This window comes from Arvicanthis niloticus, chromosome 20 (assembly GCF_011762505.2).
Source record: "Arvicanthis niloticus isolate mArvNil1 chromosome 20, mArvNil1.pat.X, whole genome shotgun sequence".
NCBI classification, from domain to species: domain Eukaryota; kingdom Metazoa; phylum Chordata; class Mammalia; order Rodentia; family Muridae; genus Arvicanthis; species Arvicanthis niloticus.
This window is the reverse complement of record NC_047677.1, coordinates 33,783,310-33,801,640: the sequence shown is the minus strand read 5'-3', so window position 1 is coordinate 33,801,640 and position 18,331 is coordinate 33,783,310. Positions and strand designations below refer to the sequence as shown.

Below are 18,331 nucleotides of genomic sequence, written 5' to 3'. Positions count from 1 at the left end.
GTAAAACCTGGAGATAAAGCAGCATATGCAAGCTTTGTGTGTCATTGCTACCATATCATTACGTACGTAAATAATGTCCCTACTAAAGCAACTAAACATAAGAAAAGGAGATTAAAAGAAAAAGAAAAAAACTCCACTAGAGAGAATATAAGGAATAATAATAAAAGAACAATAAAGGAAATAATAAAAGACTCAAGAGAATCATGTAAAAAGGCAGAGAAAGGACTTGAAAGGCATATATAACATTCCAACAGCAGTTTCTCCTCCATCCCTGTCTCCAGCCCTCAGCTCCTTCACTCCTGCTTCCTCCCTCCCATCCACCCCTCCTCAGTTTCCCTTCAAAAACTCCAGGTCTCCCTGGGATATCTGGAAAATCAAGAAACAAGGCATAACAAGTCTCAGTAAAATTGGTCTTCTCCCCTCATATTAAGGCTGGGCAAGGCAAGCCAGTAGGAGGACGAAGATCCCCGAAAGGATGCAAACATGTTAGAAACAAGCTCAGATTTTTCACATTCACGGATGAGAGGGTTTTATAATTCTGAAACTTCCCAACTAATCCTTCAGGTTAGCTCACTTCCTACAAGACCACAAGGTTTTCCATTTGTATTCTTGTTGTCTGGTTTGTTTCTGTTTGTTTGTTTGTTTGTTTGTTTGTTTTACTTAAAGTAAAACAAGTTGATCACAGTCACATGGCTAGGTTACCAGAAGCAATGGCGTTTAGAAAGCTGTGCTATCGTGTCTACCAAAACCACCGTAAGAGTGAGGTTGGTTTCAAGCACACATATGCCTCATTGAAGCTCTTATACCTGTAGTCAATTGATTTTGAATAAATATACCAGCTGAACCCAGAAAGAGTATTTTCAACAGATATTTTTGAGACAATTAGTCCAAGCTGGTACAACAAATAATTCTGGGTCAGTGCCAAAAATACTGAACTTGAAGATTTATCTCAAAATTAAATAAAATGGAACCCCCCCACAGAGAGAGAGAGACACACACACACAGAGAGAGAGAGAGAGAGAGAGAGAGAGAGAGAGAGAGAGAGAGAGGAAAAGTTCCATAGGTGGAAAAGGGAAGACACTGATTTTGAATTTGTTCTTATTTCCTGTATATAGCAACAAGAAACATGACCCAAAAGAGGCAAACCAGTACACTGTATTACAGAGAACTCTGTTACTCATAAGACATCAGTGAGATTCAGGAAGAAGGCTACAGTAGCCACATAGTGGCTACAGTTCCATGGGATCCAGTCTCATCCTCTGAACAAACAGGCAGACACACACACACATGCACACATGCATACACATGTGCATGCACACACAGACACACACAGATATGCACACATGCATACACATGTGCACACACAAGCACACAGACACACACATGTACACGTGCATACACATGTGCACATACACACACACACAAGATATTTTTGGTATCATTTCTTCCAATATATGTGGGACTTGAGACAGGAACTTAGCACTTGGAAGCAAGCTTTTTGAAGAGAGGAAAACCTCTAGATACATCGTGGGACTTGACCACGGGGTGAGGTGCATTTGAGTTACGGAGGTGCAAGGGGGCAAATGGAAAATCACAAAAGGCCACTGGCACAATCCAGAAATACTGAAACAAAATTATTTGAATTTGAGAAAATACAACTGAAGACGATATGTAAAGATATTTAGAAATAGAATCTGTAACAAGAATTTTGTATTATCTATGGGAGGATGTTTGCAGGACACACAAGTCCTTAGAAAACATTGTATAACGTTAGCGTGCAATCCTTGCTATGGTGCTATAATGAACTTGGAGTCATTTCTACAACACTTTCTGTCCACAGATGAGAAAGATACTGTAGATACAGGGACCTACTCTAATTTACTCAGCCTCATTAGGCATTAACTTGCATAAAACGCAAGTTTAAATTTTTCAAAATATATACTCAGAAAGTATTCAAATTGAATTGTAAGTGAGGGAAAAAAATTGGGGAGATCGATGATGCTTACAAACATCAAGTGCTCCCTAAATTCTTGCTGGGCCGAAACAGTCCTGTTTTGGCTGAACTGCGTGATCTTTGGTTCATAACTTGTTTATGGTTTTGCTTCCCGGGCTCTGCCTAACACGGTACCTGGCACATGTTAAATAACAAACCAGTTCTTAGTCAATTAAACAGTGCCGAGTGACTTCCAAGGGCGCCTTTTTTATGGGTCAAGCAATTAAATAAACTTATTTAATAATCAACATTTATTGGTAAACACGAGATCCATTACTCTTTGATGGTATTTCTGGATGGGACGCACAGAGCCCATTAAGATAACTGGGTTTGGCATTTCTCTCATTTTACAACTAGCTCCATAAAACACAGCCCTCTCTGAGCCCTTTACTGTCTTGTGCTGTCTCTCTGCTCTGTGGATATTTAGCATGCATGCATCCATTTACAGATACATGCCAGGTCTCTGTAACTACCCACGTTCATAATTTCAGGGGCTCCATCGTGATCCATTCATGTTCATGTAGTAACGACATTGTATTACAATGATCTTAAATGTATCTGACATAGCTCTACAATGTAAAATGCTGACCAGCCATAAGGCATTGAAACCACCACACGAAAATAAGCACCATGACTACAGCCCTCCAATTCATATTTCATACCTCGAAAAATGATGTCGACTTAATAAACTAAAAGAAAAATTAGTATGCATAAAACAATTTCTGAAAAAAAATCTCTCGCTTACAAATAATGATTCACACTGTGATTGAGAAATTAGGCTTATTTAATAAGTTGGTGTGTTTTACTCGGGCTTTATGTTTTGTTGTTTGAAGAGAGTGGGATAAAGTAAACCGTAGCATTAAAAGCCAGCCTCATTCCAATTTATTTTTATAGCATCATACAAAACAACCCAAGCTTAAAGTACATCCAGGCACGGAGACTCAAATCCCTAATGGGAAGAAAGCAGTTCCATAAACAGATGTGATCATGGATTCTGAGTTTACTTGCTGGTGGCAAAAATAAAAGTACCAACTCAATAAGTTTTAATTTATAGGCATCTCCACCAGAAAGCCTTTGGGCGCTTTGAACAAAACTGACTGAAAATAAAATTCCGTACAATAAAACTTCATCTGCTCCGTTCTCCTTCTCACCGGGAAATGTAAATTCTTCAGCTGGAGAAAGGGACGGTGTCTCCATGGCTCATTGGAACTATGTGATCTTGGAGAAAATAGTGGCATTGGCTATACTGCTGACACTTGGTTGAAGGAGAAAGAGGTACCCGAGGGTCTCCAGATACCAGTAGTCACTATGGTTCTGCCATGATCCTCCTGGACTTACAGTGTAACTACAAGGCTCTCTTCTGTTTTACCCAGGCTGAGTATATCCTGTCTCTCTCTCAGACCAAGCCTCCTTCCTGCATTTCCTTTTTTACTATGAAGATTGGTCAATAGTGTGTGTGTGTGTATGTGTAGTGTGTGTGTATGTACATATATATGTATGTGTGTATGTATATGTATATATAGTTCATGTGGTGTATATCTGAATATATGTTCATGCGTGTTCTTATGTGTACTGGTGTGTCTGCACATGCCTTTAAGTGTATCTGAAGCCCAGCGGTTTGATGTGTGAAATTTCCATCTATTACCCCCACCTTAATCTCACTGTACACAGAGTTTACTGATTCAGCTTGAACAGTTTCCCAGTGAGCCCCAGAGATCCTCCTGTCTGTATCTCCAGTGCTGTGATCCTAGACACACCCAGACACACAGCACCATGCCTGGTGCTTACATGGGAATTATGGATCCCAACTCAGGTCCCGGGACTTGCATAGAAAACAGTTCACTAAATAAGTCATCTCACGAGCGAGCCCTACCGTTAAAAGCCTTACATATGCTAAGTATAGACAATGGAACCAAGAATCAGGTTTGGTACAAATAACAGAGCAGCAAGCCAAATGTGTGGTACTGACATTGAATCAGGACCTTACCTGACGTTATTTTCCTTCAGCGTCTCAGTAGTGAACTCCAGTATGTCAGCCGCTGTCCCCACAAACATCAGAAGAAGTTCTGAGAGTTGGTCTCTAGTAATGGTGCCTCCAATGGGGAGAAGCCACCGTCCAATGATTAATATTAGCAGGAGTGTCTGGTGGAGTCCTAAGGTCCAGACTGGTTCGCATACCATGGATAAGTTGTCAACAAAGCCCCTGGCCTGTGAAACAGAGACATCAGGATTAGGAACCATCAGTGTGTAAATGATTATCTACTTCAACAGGGTTTTCAGCTTTTGGTAAACAGTGTGTCTTTGTCAACATTTTCCAAGAGTCATTGTTTAATAACTAAGAAAAATGACACTCCTTTTAGCTGAACACTCTACAAAGAAATGCAGTGTGGTTTTTAAAGCAGGACTCACTTAACATGTGGTTAATTTAAACCTTACACAGCTAATAAGATGATGCCTTGTGATATTTAAAGAATTTAATAATGTTTTAAAGATCGCTGAGTGTTTTAATATAATCCGTAATAAAGTATAAAGCATAACAAACTTTGATTAGTTCCATAGTAAAATTATAAAAAACAATGCAATATTTTTCTTTTACTGATTTAAAAATCTGAATTTATTAACATTGGAATTTTTACAATCTTCCTTTAATTAGAAAAATTAGTGTTTATCTGTTTATTCAATGAAAGAGAACAATTGTAATATTTCCTTTCTTTACTCTGAATAATCAGCACTTTATTCAATAATCAGTAAGTCAGCAAGAAAAAAAAATTAGCCTGTCTTTACTCTTAGGTTTGGGAGAAATTTTAGATCCCGTAGTACATCCCAGAGGAAATACCCTTCCCGTTTGACTTCTAAGTAAATTTTAAAATATGTTACTATTGGCTTAGACTGAAATATTTAAAGACTACAAGATCTATGTCACAAGTAGACAGGATAATGGCTCCAGGTGATCTATCCAAGCAGCATAATTACTAAGTGCAAAATTGACATTCAGATCGGTTCTCATACCAAGAACACAAGGATAAAACAAGAGAAATGACCAAGTACTAATCGAATCCACGCAGGAAGATCAAGAATTATTTATTTTTTTTTGTCACCGCTTGACGTTTCTTCTGTGTGGCTTCACAAAAAACTCATTTAACTCACAGGGGCAAAACATTATCATGGTAAATGTGATTGTTTTGGTTAAGATGAAATCCAAGTGACTTGTCCATGGTGACACAAGTAAGCTCTAACTGAAACTCGGATAATAATGAGTGGATTGCTTTCTTCTACTCAGGGCTCATTTTAGAAAACACCCAGCGAACCGGCGGTGGCGCAGCCCTTAAGGCCTCTGCCTGCAGAGGGCGCGGGTCCCTCTGCGCTCTCTCCATGTGTTCGAATCTCGCTCCCGTGGGAAAAAAGCCTTTAATCCCAGCACTTGGGAGGCAGAGGCAGGCGGATTTCTGAGTTCGAGGCCAGCCTGGTCTACAGAGTGAGCTCCAGGACAGCCAGGGCTACACAGAGAAACCCTGTCTCAAAAAACCAAAAAAAAAAAAAAAAAAAAAAAAAAACCACCCTTCGGTGGTAGAGACCTCTGTTTGTAAACTGTTTTCAAAGTGATCATTACCAACTTGATAAATATAAGATATGTGAAGAAAAATAGCCACCCTATCACTCTGTTTTGGCAAATATTATTTTCTATTGTATGAATGTTATATATATTTATATATTACAAACATTACATATAATATAGAAAAAAAAAGTGGTACTCATTGGAAAAAAATACAACTGCTTTTGTCCAGACATTATATGTATTTTTATATGTAGAAAGTCTTGAAGAGCTGGTGTGAGAAAGAAGAAAAAAACTTTCTCCGACTTAATAAACAAAACGTAGGTTCAATCTTCTTCCTATGTACTGGTAAGGAAGTGGATATTGGAGTTAAAATTCAGTATTACTTACACTGTCACTGTGGAACATAAAAGTAACTTATGAATCTAACAAAATGTTAAAGTACATACATGATATATGCACACCTCTGTTAAAATACACATATTAGCACATACACACACACACATATATGTATATGTGCATACATATGACAGATACACACATATATGATAAAAATGCTAAAGACTGAGGAGTTAAATCAGTTTCTCTGCTTTATGAAATCAAATACAGCCTTGGACCTATAAGACATGTGCTCTAGGTCTGAGCTATGTGCACAGTCATTGAAGGCTGAAGTCAAACATGGAGTAACTGGAAAGAGGACTTGTGCTCATGGGTAAGGAGACTTAGCATTGTCAACATGTCAGTGGTCCATGACTTGATGTGTGTTCTGTATCAGCCCAACTGTAATGCCATCAAGCTCTTTGGTGAGGGAAGAACTGAGTCTAGAATTTATGTGGAGAGGTAAACTATCCAAACTACCACACACTAGCGTTAAAGCAGAACAAAGTGGAGCCCCAGTGCCCAGTGGCTTTTAGGACTTACTACTGCTATTACATAGACAGTGCACCTTGGGTAAAAGGTAGAGACAAATAGAACCGTGGGCCAGAAGAGAAAACCCAGAAACAGACCCCACAAACCCACAAGAAATGTTCGATGAATTAGCAAATATATTTCGGTGGAGAGGAGAGAGTTGTTTTAAAAAAAAATGGTGCTAGACTAATTAGACATCCACATGCTGGCAAACAAATAAATTAAAATTAAAAATAAATAAATAAATCATAAATTTTGTAGAGCTACGCCACTTGCACTCTTCCCAAAATTCAAAGAACCAGACATAAAATGCAAAGCTGTCAATGGCTCGGGTTAAGGAAAGCCAGCATGGTGTGTGTTGTGGTGGTGACTTTAGATCTAAGCAAGGATCCGAGAAAGAATTAGTAAGCTGAACTTCACGAAAATTAAAACTTCCTACTCTGTAAAAGGCAAGAGACCAAAAGAGGATCCTTCATGTTGTGGTGAGCCCCAACTGTAAAATTATTTTTGTTGCTATTTTTATACCTGTAATTTTGCTACTGTTACTAACCATATTGTAAATATCTGTTTTTTCTAATGGCCTTAGAAGCCCCCCTCTGAAAAGCTCGTTTAGCCTCAAATGGGTCTCGACACACAAGTTGAGAGCCACTGAGATAGTGGGAGCTAGAGGGAAATAAGGAGGGAAAGGAAGAAGGAGAAGGGGGTTCCCTTGTTAAAAGTGATTGGAGAGGGTAGGAAAGTGGAGGTTCATTGACAGACAAGCACACATTTTGGATGGATACTATAGATGATAGATTATATAGTTAGACAGACAGACAGACAGATAGATCACTAGATGTTAGATAGATGACAGATGATAGGTACATAGATGATAGGTGATCAATAGATGTTAGATAGATGATAGATACATAGATAGGTATATGCTAGATAGACAGGCAGACAGACAGACAGACAGATAGACTATAATACATTTGTCTAAACCCATAGAATGCACAATACCCAAAGTGAAATCTAATTAAACTATGACATTTAGTGACAATGACATATCCATGTAGGTTCATCAATCTTTGGTAAAGCATTGGGACTGTGGCTATAGCTCAGTTGACCTGGTGCCTAGTATGCATGAGACCCTGGGTCCAATCCTCAGCACCACATACACCTGATGTGGAGGTACGTACGTGCCTATAATCCTAGCATGGGAAAGGTGGAGGTAGGAAGGTTAAGAGTTCAAGGTCATTATCAGCTATACAGTGAGTTCTTAGCCTGTGTGATACCCTGCTTCAAATCTATACAGATGTTCTAACATACTGTCAAGGTGCCAGATGTGGTAAGAGGGAAGGTTATGTACGAATGAAAGAGTTATGTGTACTATTACACATAACTATATTTAAAAATATAGACATAGAATTAGAGCCCATAAATTTGTATATAGTTAATATGCTATGATACCCTTTTGGTTTGTTTCTGTGCACATGTTGAGAGCGTGTTCCTAAGGCATAAGTTCATTAATGTAAAGTACATCCTCTGATGAGGGGAGTATGAGTTTAATGAATGAAATACATCCTTTTTTTTTGCAATTCCTGTCTTCCAAACTTTGGCAACCTTAGCAAACTTTCCATAAGTGTTGGGAAAAGCTCTCACCAGCTCAAGGATATTCCCCATTCCATTGGTGGCTCTGTGGGATGACAGGGTTTGATTGACATCTCCTCTTCTGCTGAAGTTCTGTGCCGTTCTCTCAGACTGGGTGCTGCAATACTAAGAGTTGAGAGCAGGTATGCACAAACTATCATGACAAAGTAACAGCAAAGCAGTTTCACTCAATGCAAAAGATTGTAAGGATGTGAGACATCTACAGAAACCACATAAACATAACAGGACCAGAATATGAGGTGAAAGACACCCAAGGAGAATGCTCACTGCCTGTCTCCCTATCTTGTAGCACAGGAGGCTACAGATGCTGCGCCATCTTAGAAAGCTGTAAAACTCCGTTGGTTAGTAACTGGGGTCCCTTTCTTGAACCTTTGTTGGAACAATTTGTGATAAAACTCTGAGAATACGTACAAGCCCGTCGAAGCGTTTATTTTATGAGTTTGTTTCTTACCAAGAACACTATCTAAAAATACCATTCCAGTTAAATAAATGATCCAATCCCTTTTCACCCTTCAGGCCAGGCACTGGCACAAACAAAAGGTCAGCATGTCTAGTGTCCCAGACACCAGGGTTGCCATAGAAGCCAACTTAGGGTTGTGGGAAATTTGAGAATTGACCTAGAAGGTGATTTCCTTCTTTCTTTATTTTCGTACGTGCGTGTCGACAAACAAACGACTTGTAATTTGATCCAGACAGATACTGGGAAACTGAGATAAAATAAGAGATGGAAAAAATTTATAAGAGAACAAAGAGCCAACCCTTGACAGTGTAACCACCATGAGATCATGCTTCACAGACCTTCTTTAGGGAGTGTGTGACTCTTTCTAAGCATCTGCAGTGCTGACATATTTTATACACACACACATACACAAACACACACACACAGAGAGAGAGAGAGAGAGAGAGAGAGAGAGAGAGAGAGAGAGAGAGAGAGAGAAGAGAAAGAAACAGAGGTAGAGACAGAGAGACACAGAGAAAGACAGAGACAGAAATACAGAGACAGAGAGACAGAGAAAGCACACAGACAGACAGACACACAGAGGAAGAGAGCTATTACCAGCAACTATCACCACCACCACCATCACCACAATCATCGTCATCACTACCATACTCCATATCTACATATTACTTCAGAGAATCTATTGAGGAAAAAAAAACAACTCAAGCCATAAGAAATAATTTTTTCTTATTAACCATACCATGCTATTTATTCTGTAAACCATTTGATAAGTAGATAAAAAAAAAAAAAAAACATATACCAAGAAGCCATTATTTTCTGCTGTGAGTCCAAGTGACTCATGTTGGATATGAAGTAGGATGAATAACTAGAAGCATGCACACTACATGTGTATGTGCATGTGGGGTATGCATGTACATATGTATGTGTGTATATGCAAGTGAAAGTGCAAGTATCTGTGTGGATGCACATGTGTGTGCATGTGCTTATATGTGCGTGCACAGTTGTGTGTGCGTGTGTCTTCATGTGGGCAGCATATGTGAGTGCCTCTGTATGTATGTATGCTTGTGTATGTGTATGTTTATGTGTACATATGTGCATGTGTGCAGGTCGGTGTGACTGTGCATGCGAGTGTATGCTGTGTCTGCACATATTCGTGTGCACATATGTATATAGTCATATTACTAAGGTTTCATGAGGAGATAATGGTGATAAAACACTTACTCTTTTGTCCAGATTCCAAATGATCATTTTACAGTGTACCTTTGTGAGCTGAAATTACATAATTGTCACTAGGAACAAAATGTGACCACCTTTTTATAGGCATGAAAATATACTGTATATTAAAACTGGTGAGATGATAGGATCTGATCCCTTTATCTCTAAAACTCCACAAACACCTTGCTATTTATGGGAAATGTCACCCTCGAGTGCAGCGCTTTCTAATTTGGAAGCGAAGGACTTGGACTTTTCATGAGCGTCATGGTAATTGGGCTCCTTTGCTCTCCCGCTACTGCGTTTTAGACGAACAGAACCTCCCTTTTCACAACATTAAGGCCACCACACATACAGGTTTGAATCCTTAACCCTAACTTGACCTGTTCAGCTTTTTGGAGCTGTCATTTCAGTAATCATCATGCAAGGGATTTTATGAAGGTCATTTTGGTACCAGCGCGTTACACATTTATGGCTGGGTTGTTAAAGCCTAGGGTATCCCTTCAGCTCAAACATAAGAAGGGCGTCACAGAGAGCGGGCCCTCCGTGTTCTCTGTCACAAGAAGAGCTCATGCGGGCTTAGAATTGCTATCCTCAGGACAGTTTGCTTACATTCGTGTAGAGCATAGCATGTCGGGAATGAAGGTATGAAACCGGTCATCCAGAACAATGATATAAGTGAATGAAGAGTATCGGAAATTAAGATTTACATTTTATTTTAATTACATGTATGTGTGTGTCTCTCGGTGTTTTTATGTCACATGCCTGCCAGTGACTGAAGAGGTCCGAAAGAGCATCAGATTTCCTAGAGCTGGAGTTACAGGAAGGTTTGGGTCCACTGGGTGTCAGGATCCGAACTCGAGTTTTCTGCGAGGGCAGGGCATGTTCCTAGTCATGGCTCCATCTCTGTGGTCCCAGCAATGAGAAGTAAATGACTCTTTCCATCACGGAAAAATTCAGGTGATTCTTAAGCAAGCTGCTCAGAAACTTTAGAGAGTGTGTTCTTCTGGACCATGTGTAGGTTCTAAATTTAAGCTTCCTAGGCCCCAGGATTATTTTTTTTTCTATAAAACAGAAATGGCTGCACTGTGCTTAAAGAATGGGGTCCTTAAATCTAGTGAGAACATCTCATTGAAAACTCTCTAAGTTATCGGGTCCTATGCAGTGAAAGTGATTATCGGGAAAGGACAGAGTGGATTTCTGCATCACTTTCTGCAGTGCCACCTATTTCTTTGTTATTGCTATTTCTTTGTTAAGATAATCCTGATATTCTCCTCTCTCTCTTTTTTGACTTCTATCTCTGCTTGTCCTGCCTGCTTCAATCTCTGGGCATGGATTTCATTTTTCATTGTCAAGTCCCAGAGACAAAGGTTCAATTTATTTTGTAGTATGAAAATCACAGACTTTCTGCCTGAGGCTCGAAACTCTTTTATCACCATCATCATCATCATCAACATCATCACCATCATCATCAAAAAGAGAGGTTTTGATTGCATGCTATTGGTTGCAATGGGACTTAACCTGTATAGCAATTACTTGTGTAATACATTTATATTATGAATGCATTTGAGAGAAATGAATTGTTATTGTGGATGATAGCCATGTTGTATGATCAGATCTGTTAGAGAGGAAATTGATTCCAATCACCATGGCTCATTTTCATAGTCCTGAAAGAAGATTCAAGTGGTCCTCTGGCTCATTGTGGGTTTTTTTTTTTTTTTTAAATCAAACGTATGGTGACTCGAATCAACCAATCTACGGCTACAAACATTTTTTTAATGCAGACATCGAGGCTGCCTCAGACGTTAATGAATTTCACCAAGATACCTGAGGAGAAGAAATGTTTTCTTCATGGCTAAAGAATTGATATTTACTTGGGAGTTTCTTCGAAAGATAGCCACAAAGGTAATTTGCTTTCTGTCTGCCTCAAGTTTGAAGGAAACCTTTTCAGATAAAGTTACATATAGACTGGAGACTCAACCCCGATATATGAAATAACAGCAGTAACAAAGAAATCTATACAGGGTCAATTTGGAGCAGGTCTTGCCTAAAGCATTTTATCAAGGAAGCCTCCTGGGCTTGTGCAAGAGATTTAACCAAACAAATAACATGGGCTTAGTCTTGAGCCCGTGAGCCAGACAAGTCCATGGAGGGTGCAGGTCAATATTTAAAATATGATATAAGCCATCTATGCTGGGGAATGTCTAAACTTGGGAAGGTGAAGCAGAAGGATAACTGCAAGTTCAGGGCCAGCCTGGGCTACATAGCAAATACCAGGCTAGACTGTGACTCAAGAAAACAAATGAGCCGGAATGATGGGAGCCGCTTTACAAATGGGGATTGGATTGGAAACCATGGTCATGTATGGTTGGATATATACGATCCCTTTCCCTGGGATGGGCTTCATAATATAACTCTCTTATGTTTAATATCAGGGCTCTAAAAGAATGTTCCGTGTGTGTGTGTGTGTGTGTGTGTGTGTGTGTGTGTGTGCATGCGTGTACTTGAATGCTGGTGCCTACTGAGGTCCCAAAAGGCCATTAGAGATCCGGGATTTGTTACAGCCAGATGTGAGTGCTGGGATCTGAACTCAAATCCTCTGCAAGGGCAGCAGGAGCTCCTAACAGCTGATGAGCGTTCTGTCCAATCCAGAGATTTCTGTTTTACTGTGTCTCAACAAACCTCCAAAACTTGTCTCCTGGAATCTCCTAGCCCTGTGTTTTCAATGGTTCCTAGAAGTTTGAATGCATGTATGTGGGCACAGCTAAAGGTGTCCTGTTTAATTTAGTTTCATTTTTGCTTTTATGTATCTTAGAAATATCTTCCCCCAATCATGCCAGAACGAGGCCTTATATATATATATCATTTTCACATTCCCCCATGAACCATAGCTAGTGTGTTCTAGGGACTGGAGGGTGGATCTTAGACAAAGATCACTTTCAGTCAACTTGACACAAGCTAGGATCACCTAAGAAGAGAGAAATTCAATTGAGAAAACGGTCCCATCAGATTGGCCTATAGGGAAACTTGGAAAGCTTTTCTTAATGGAGAATTGATGTAGGAAGGCCTGGTTCAGTATGGACAGTACCACTCCTGGGCAGCTGGTCCTAGATTGTACAAGAAAACAGGCTGAGCAAGCCATGGGGAGCAAGCCAGTAAGCAGCATCCCTCCGTGGCCTCTGCTTTAGTTCCTGCCCCGGGCTCTTGTCTTGTTTAAATTTCTGCCTCAGTTTCCCTCAGTGGACTGTGATCAGGCCTATAAGCCAAATAAGCCCTCTCTTCTCCAAGTTGCTCTTGGTCAGGTTTTAATCATGGCAAACTAAGCAAACTAAGATATCACTGACGAGAAGTGTTAGTCAAGTAATCCTAACTCAGAAGTAATTGCTATTATTTCATTATCTCATTCATTTTTGATAGATTATGGAGTCAGTGTCTTTTGCCCCTGGCCTCTTACTTCTTGACTTCTAGATAATTCCAATCCCCCTGGAAAAGCTCATAGCTGAAACACATCATGACCTATTCTGAAAGTGGATCACTACTCAAAGTTGCCATTGTTTTAGGAACAAATACCTGGTTTCCATGGTGCATCTCAAGGAGCCACAGGGAGGGCATGATGTTGATCAGGTACAAAAAAATGGCCGGAGAAAGCCTGAAGGAGGAGAAAGAGACTTTAGCTTTTATTTATTTATTTTTTAATTTCAAGGAAGATGATTAAGGAGGTGGTGGAGGAGACAGCTTAGCAAGTAGAATGTCTGCTGTCCATCCCGAGAACCTAGTGTCACATCCCAAGAGCCCATGTAAATTTCAGGTGGTCTTGGGTCATACTAGTATGCAGGAGGTGGGGACAGACAACCCCATGGACAACCTCAATACAGAAGATGAAGAGTGCTTAGAAAGAAATCCAGTATCTGCCCTTTGACTCCTTATGCATGCCCTCCCCAAACAATGAGCTCCCACAATGTGAACTCAAGTGTACATCACACACACAGACAGACAGACACACACACACACACCTCCCTAAAAGAAGCCAAGAAAATGTTGGAGCCCAGTCACAGTCACCCTTGGTTATTGTTATGTGATTTCTTGCCACAGAAATGACAGAGACACACAGTAACGGCAAAGCCGCTACCAGCTGCCATTCTCACAGAATAATCCCTAATCCAATTAATATAAGCTGACTGTAATATGGCATCCTGGGACATGACCAATTAGATTCCGGCACAACACTGCTTATTTGGTATTTAAGATGTTTTACAGAAAGCAAATTTTGCAGCCAGAGTAAATCCTGGATTTATTTCAACTTTGCAATTTCAAGGAAATTAATAGTATTTTTTTCCCCTGATCATTGACCTAGGCTTCTGGGCTCTCCGATGATAACCTCTCATTAAACACAAAACCCAAATGGTTGGGGCAAGGATGGAGAATGGTTCATCAATCTCTTGTGCATGTGCTAAACCTGAAAAATTAAAAGAAAGAAATAAAAAACAAAAACATCTAAAGGTTTGAGAACTTTTGAGAGGTTAGTTCAATTGTCTTAGTTAGGGCTTTATTGCTGTTAACAGACACTATGACGAAGGCAACTCTAATAAGAACAACATTTAATTGGGGCTGGCTCATAAGTTCAGAGGTTCAGTCCAGTATCATCAAGGCAGGAGCATGGCAACATCCAGGCAGACATGGCACAGACAGAGCTGAGAGTTCTATGTCTTCATCTGAAGGCTGCTTGCAGAATACTGGCTTCCAGGCAGCTAGGATGAGGGTCTTAAAGCCCACACCCACAATGATACACCTGTTCCAACAAGGCCACACCTGTTCCAATAGGGCCACACCTACTCCAACAAAGGCTACACCCAATCCAACAGGGCCACGTTTCCTAATAGTGCCACTCCCCGGGCCAAGCATATACAAACCATCACATCAATATTTGTTATTTGTAGATTTAAAAATCAGGAGAGTGGAAGAGAGGACTGGTGGAGACACGCTCAGGTTCAAATGGCCTGTACTGACAATCTCCTAACTTGTTTCCCAAAGCACACAGTGGCGACAAGCATGGTGGCCTTCAACTCTTCATGCCAAGGGTCAATTTGCATAGCTTTGCCAATGGAGTTGACTTTCTCTGAGTTCTAGAAGATGAAACTCTATGGTGATAGAGGGCCAGCATGGCAGGATTCAATGAGTCTCCCATCCTGGCTCCTTCATGAGAACATTTGTGTGATGTCTTTGCATAGCCTTGTCTCGGCGGACATATTTGGATGAACCTTCTCAACTCCCTTCCCATGTTAAAAGCAGTTTCATTGGGCTAGGAGCCACTTGTATCATATAATTTAGTTTGCAAATCCTGCCCCGCTTATGAATATGACTCTGGAGTAGAACCATGGTAGCACACAGTAGCAGCATTGGCCTGGCAAGGATCAGTATGCCTCAGTGTCTGGTGAACGAGAGAGCCCAGCAAACAGTAGATTATACTGGTGCTTATTGCCAAATTCTATCTCTGCTCCTTAGTTTCACAATCCGGAATCACCAGGAAATAGACTCTTAGAGAGAAATTGTCTAATTGGGTTGCTGGTGGGCATGGGTGAGAGAGATTTTCTTGACTGAGATTGAATTGGGCAGATTTATTGTGAAGGTGGGCGGCGCCATCCTCTACGCCTGTCCTCTGAACTGTGTTAGTGAGAAGACAGCAAGCAACGAAAAGTGCAAGAACCCAAGCATTTATTCTCTCTGCATTCTGATTGTGCATAGGAGACATCCAGTTCCTGGCTTGACTTCCCCACAATCATGGAGTATGACCTGGACTCAGAAACCAAATGAAGCCTTTCCTCTCTTTGGGTCAGGATGTTTTCTATCACAGGAAAGGAAATAAGACTAGTACAGCGGGCAATGAAAATTTATCTGTATAATTCGGAAATAATACATTGGGCACAGTGATACACACCTGTAATTTCAGTACCCTGGAGGTTGAGATACAGGAGGATTGCAAACATAATGACTATAGTGATGATGATGAAATAATAATAATAATTAATATTAATAATAATAATAATAATAATAATAATAATAAAGAGACAAGTAAGGTTCTTTCCAAACTTATTTCTTCAACTTTTGCTTGGTTTTGGATTAAAGTCTTCCTTGATAGAGTATCTCAAAATCAAATTAGTAAGTTAATTCATTTTAGTAAAAGTGTTTTTAGTACCTATTTGTAGTTGTGAGATTAAACTTTACCTAAGCAACACTATTATAAGATAGAGAGTAAAATAAATAGATAGATAGATAGATAGATAGATAGATAGATAGATAGATAGATAGATAAAATAGATAAGATAAAAGGGGAAAAGAACATAATGGGTGGAGTTTTAAAAGGCTATTTACCCTTTGTTATCTTCTTTAATCTTCTGAGGAAAAAAAAGAAATAAAGAGCAAGAAATAAAAGGTCTTTAAAAAAATCAATATTTAATATAGACACTCTTCTACTTTTGATTTCTTGCCAAAACCAATTTTGAAGCAAAAGGTTATGGGTCAAGATATTATTAAACTATAACTTGGAAGATGTTTGAGCTGCAGAGAAATGTCAAAAACCCATGTCGAGCAGGCTCTTAAAAGAAAGAAACCATCAACTCTTTGACCTCATGTATCACAGGAAACATGAGGAAGGTTTACTGAGAGACGAGGGGAAGGATGTCAGTTCTGGTCAGAGAGCAAGCTGTGTGTGTCAGCTGTTTGTGTTTGGACACAGCAAATGCTGGTCAAACAAAAGTTTGTTAATTTTGCACCTAACATCCCTGGTAATACTGTTAAAATAATAATCTGGGGGAAGTGTTAGGCACGGAGCACAGTAGACCTCAAAGGAAGTTGAAAATAAACCAATGACCTATTATATGTCTGGTGCATTAGAGCCCTTTCTATAATTAGAAAGAAATATCATTATCCCATTTCAGTGTAGTTCTCCTAATTAGAAGATTAGCTCAGCAAACACACACACACACAGACACACACACACACACTCAACTCAGCATTCAAGAATTTCTGTTGTGTAATATTGAAAGTCTAATCTCATTCACCCCCAAATCGGGACTCCACGATCTGTTTTAGTGCCTTATTCCTCACACATCCTATGAAGACCAGCAATCTCAGCCTCAACTTACTGTTTACTTAAAACAAAGCAAAATAAAACCAAAGAAAATGTGGACTCTGTTAGTGGTATAGCACCCCTCTGGAGCCTTGGGTTCCAGTCCCAGTGCTGCTCAAGCAAAAACAGTTTTGGAGACGTTTCCTTTCTTTGGTCCTTTTTTCTTCAGGCTCTGTGACACACAGAAGGTGAGAAGAGAGACTCAAGCTGAGGAATAAGTCACATTCCACTCTAACCATGCTCTCCTCTAACAAACCATGGTCCTTGTTCAGATCAGCAAGCCTAATGTGGCTGAGATCTGAAGAGAGGATGCGAAACACTTTTAAATCTGAATGTCTCCCCCCAAAGCCTTTTTGGGATGCCCTTCTATATATGTCTGCCCATTTACATCCAACTTGTACATCCAGGCCACAGCAGGTAGTGTTTGGAATCTGCATTGTCCATGAGACCCAAAGAATACAGAGCTATTTTGCAATCATGGGGATGGTAGATTGGCTTTCAGAATACCAGCTTTCCCAAGGCAGACCGCCTGTTTCCTAATCCCTGCCTTTCCCTGATTTTTCATATCCTCCTCTCCAACACAGCACATTGTTATCTTGTTTAGTGTTCAGCTAACGTCTGTTCATCAGATGCTCAACCACTTAAATGCTTGTATTCGTGGACAAGGAATGACTGAATGAATAAAGACGAATCTACAAACATGTACACGAACGGATCCAAAGATGTTATTTGAGCGGTGACCTTTGAAGAATTATTATTCAACATTTATTCTTTTTCAAAAAAGGTTAATATACATTATTGTGTATGTGTGTTTGTATATGCACACCACATGTAAGCAGGTAGCCACAGGAGCCAGAAGATGGTACCAGACCCCCTGGATATGGAGTTAAAGCGGTTGTGGGCTGACTAATGTGGAAGCTAGAGACCAGAGCTGGATCATCTGAGCAGCAGCAAGTGATGTTGACTACTGAGCCACCTACTTCTGCAGTCCAATGACTTATTCTGTCTAAGGCCGAATGGTCAGTAGAAGCCATCACACTTGGAAGCGCTCAACTGCAATACCGCCTTTTCCTTTCCTTAATGGTTGTATATTACTTACCATTTGAGGCATAAGATCAGTTAAGGGTGTTAGCAGAACAATGTGACCCATGTGACCAACATTTTAGAGTCTCAGTGACAGAACTTCTGCCTTCCCCAGCAGCTCTGTATGCAAATAAAACAGAAACCGCTCTTTTGCTTGCATCTGAGGGTGCTGTTACCGCGGCTGAGAACACCACAACCCACGAACGCTGGCTTCACACTTGACCTCTGCCAGATGAAGAGCTGAGTGGGTCACTTGTCCATTGTAGGCTTTCTGATGCAGCCCGCTCCAGTCCCTGTGTGTCTCTGGGCTGTGTTATCTTTCTTCCTCACCAAGCTTTTGCAGTA

At 40.2% G+C, this 18,331-nt stretch overlaps 1 protein-coding gene across 2 annotated transcripts in view; it reads right to left on the bottom strand.

Moving 5' to 3' along the window:
- The window catches only part of Tmem26 (transmembrane protein 26), a 59,601-nt gene that overhangs the window by 29,580 nt on the left and 11,690 nt on the right, over positions 1 to 18,331 (bottom strand). For both annotated transcript variants that reach the window (XR_013105208.1, XM_034523760.2), the window contains exons 2-4: positions 13,348 to 13,426; positions 8,097 to 8,210; positions 3,981 to 4,201 (exon numbers count right to left, since the gene is read on the bottom strand). Coding sequence is in view for 1 of the 2 variants with exons in the window: in XM_034523760.2 (XP_034379651.1) it covers positions 3,981 to 4,201; positions 8,097 to 8,210; positions 13,348 to 13,426 (414 nt within the window). In the remaining variant the exon portion in view is untranslated. The remainder of the gene's footprint in view (positions 1 to 3,980; positions 4,202 to 8,096; positions 8,211 to 13,347; positions 13,427 to 18,331) is intronic.